The following is a 2,500-nucleotide window of genomic DNA, read 5'->3' on the forward strand; positions in this document are numbered from 1 at the left end:
GGGTCAAACTCAGCGCAGCTAGGCCCAGTTCCTCCGTAGCAGAGCTCAAGAGCCGAAGCTAGTTTACCCCTACTGTTTCTGTGAAGGAGCATTATATTGTGGTCTGTATTGTATGAGTGTAGGTCTGTTTCTATGCCGCCGGCTGGTAGGGGGAGGGAGAAGAGGAAATAGTCACCGGCTGTCAAGTCTTCTTATACGAAAAAGTGAAGGATTATCTTCAGCCCTGTCCGGAGACAGAGTGCCAGTTCCTCGGGCCTGCACCTCCGGGGCTGGTGGAATTCGAAGACGGCCGATAGGGAGAGGATTCTCTCCGACAACAGTCTCGCAAGACCACAACAACCAAGTACCTATTATCGGTGCCTTTCCATACCAAATGAAATCGAATGTAATCATTAAATCGGGTAAAAATCGTTGGATTTGTTAGGGGAAACCGCAGGAGATCGTTGACAATTCCTGAATTTCCGAAGAGGTCATGGGAGATGAGACCATTAACAAGTCATGAAACTCGAAGATGTCATAATAGACTGTTGATAAGACGTTAATTTCCGAAGACGTTTTCATCAGTACAGTGCAGATGTGTGACCGGAATGCACACTTTATATTTTTCAGGTTACAATATTGAAATATAATGAGGAAAATAAACTCTGTTAGGAGGCTTTTTGATCCAGATTCAGTCAATCAATTGTTACTTCGAGTTTCGCTGAATGGAAGCCCATAGCCCCACGGCAAAAGTCCTTCCTGTAGATGTCTCTGGGAAGAAAATTTGGAGTGACGTCCATATTGTATTAACGCGGGACTGTTTCTGTGTCACTGGATGAAAGTAGTAGAAATAAGAGAGCAGTCACCGGTTGATAGCTCTTGTGTTTAAAGGCGGAGGAAATACAAGGTTGAAATATATATCTATGTCATAGTCCGGAGACCGAGTGTCAGCGTCCTCAGGGCTGCATCTCCAAGTGGAAATAAGGAAGTTGATGGGGTTTGGAAATGGGCAACAGGGAGAGGACTCTCTCTGACGTCCTTCTCGGGAGACCACCTCGTGTAGGTACTTTTCGTCAGTTCCTTTGGTCCAAAACGAGGCTGGAAATGCAACTGCTGTCTACAACTGGGTTTTGTCTGAAGGACAACTGCCCAGCTTCAGTGTTTGTATTAACTAGGAGTAGCTGAATGGGCAATGGTGGGGGGGGGGGAAGACTCAGCGTATTTTCCTACATTTGAAAATAGTCAAACTCCATAATAACACTGTGGCCAATCAAATCAGCAAGATGACTGACAGACGCAGTTTTCTTTTCCTCAACCACAGGTGATTCCCACTTCAAAGTCTATGTCATAAAGTCCTTCATAGTATCAAAGGACGTCAGCTTAGAAAGTAAGTCGTTAGATTTATATTATGATCCAAACCTACTACTCTACCTCGCATCTACTCAAACGACACAGTCCACATACTATCAACGGGGTCATATCAGACTATAAGCTCAGTTCATTCGAGAAGAGGTCACTTGTGCCTTTGTTCTGCAGTCCCTTTCCCTGAGAACTTTGCAGTGGACCCAACTGAAGATCCAGCTACAAGATACTCAAGACTAGCTTCCATCAACTCTATCTCTCGTCAATTGTTGACGATCGTTGACGGTTTCCCTCCCGACAGCCGATGACAAAAAGATAGACTCACACACTGATACATCACAGACAAGAGCCCAACAGTCTAACGTTTCTTTCCAGAGAGATCTATAGGAGGACCCGGGGACGGTTTCTTGCTATTGTAAGACTACGGATTTTCAGGCAGTGAAGCCCGAAACAGCCATCATTATCATCAGAAACATGTTTAAATTCATTCAAAGACAAGTTAAAAAACATATACATATTATCAAATATGTGTACTGTTAACGCAAATACAGATAAAGGTTTATTCGTTCTCTTTTTTCTTTTCTTTTTTTCTTTACTGTCTGTGTCTAGATATAATATATCTAATAAATATCAATATAAACCTAGGTTAATCCAACACTCGCCGACTGCCACTTGTGCGGACGTTTGAGCCCAAGAAATAAAACCACTTCACGTATTGGCCTAGGACATAAAACATCACCAATTCCCGAAGTGGGTTTATGTCCTAGGCCCAAACCTTCACAAAGGGGCGGTTGGCGAGTGTTGGATTAAGAGATTCAGGTGTACACAGAGGCTTGCTTCAATCACAAACCTGCCATGAAAAAGGCGCAAGAAAAGCGATAATGTTGGTTCTCTCCTTGGGCGACGGGATGAGGATGGTGGTGGGCTCCTCGTAGTAGGCGTGGGTGAAGTCGATGGCCCTCTCCCGAACCTCAGTGATTGTGAAGCTGGCGACGGCGAAGTCAACCTCCTGTGGAGAAGTAAAAAAATTCAACCATTCAAAACCCAAATAAAAATTAAAGTGCTATAGTATGAATACATATATATATATATATATATATATATATATATGTATATATATATATATATATATATATATATATATATATTTATATACATA

The 2,500-nt window shown here is 42.7% G+C and overlaps 1 protein-coding gene across 2 annotated transcripts in view; it reads right to left on the bottom strand.

Moving 5' to 3' along the window:
• LOC143041053 (glutamate receptor ionotropic, delta-2-like) overlaps window positions 1–2,500 on the bottom strand; it is a 561,193-nt gene that overhangs the window by 32,156 nt on the left and 526,537 nt on the right. For both annotated transcript variants that reach the window (XM_076212682.1, XM_076212681.1), the window contains exon 9: window positions 2,192–2,350. In XM_076212682.1, the coding sequence (XP_076068797.1) occupies window positions 2,192–2,350 (159 nt within the window). The remainder of the gene's footprint in view (window positions 1–2,191; window positions 2,351–2,500) is intronic.

The sequence above is a fragment of the Oratosquilla oratoria genome, chromosome 30 (genome assembly GCF_046742065.1).
Source record: "Oratosquilla oratoria isolate Oo_2021 chromosome 30, ASM4674206v1, whole genome shotgun sequence".
Taxonomy (NCBI): domain Eukaryota; kingdom Metazoa; phylum Arthropoda; class Malacostraca; order Stomatopoda; family Squillidae; genus Oratosquilla; species Oratosquilla oratoria.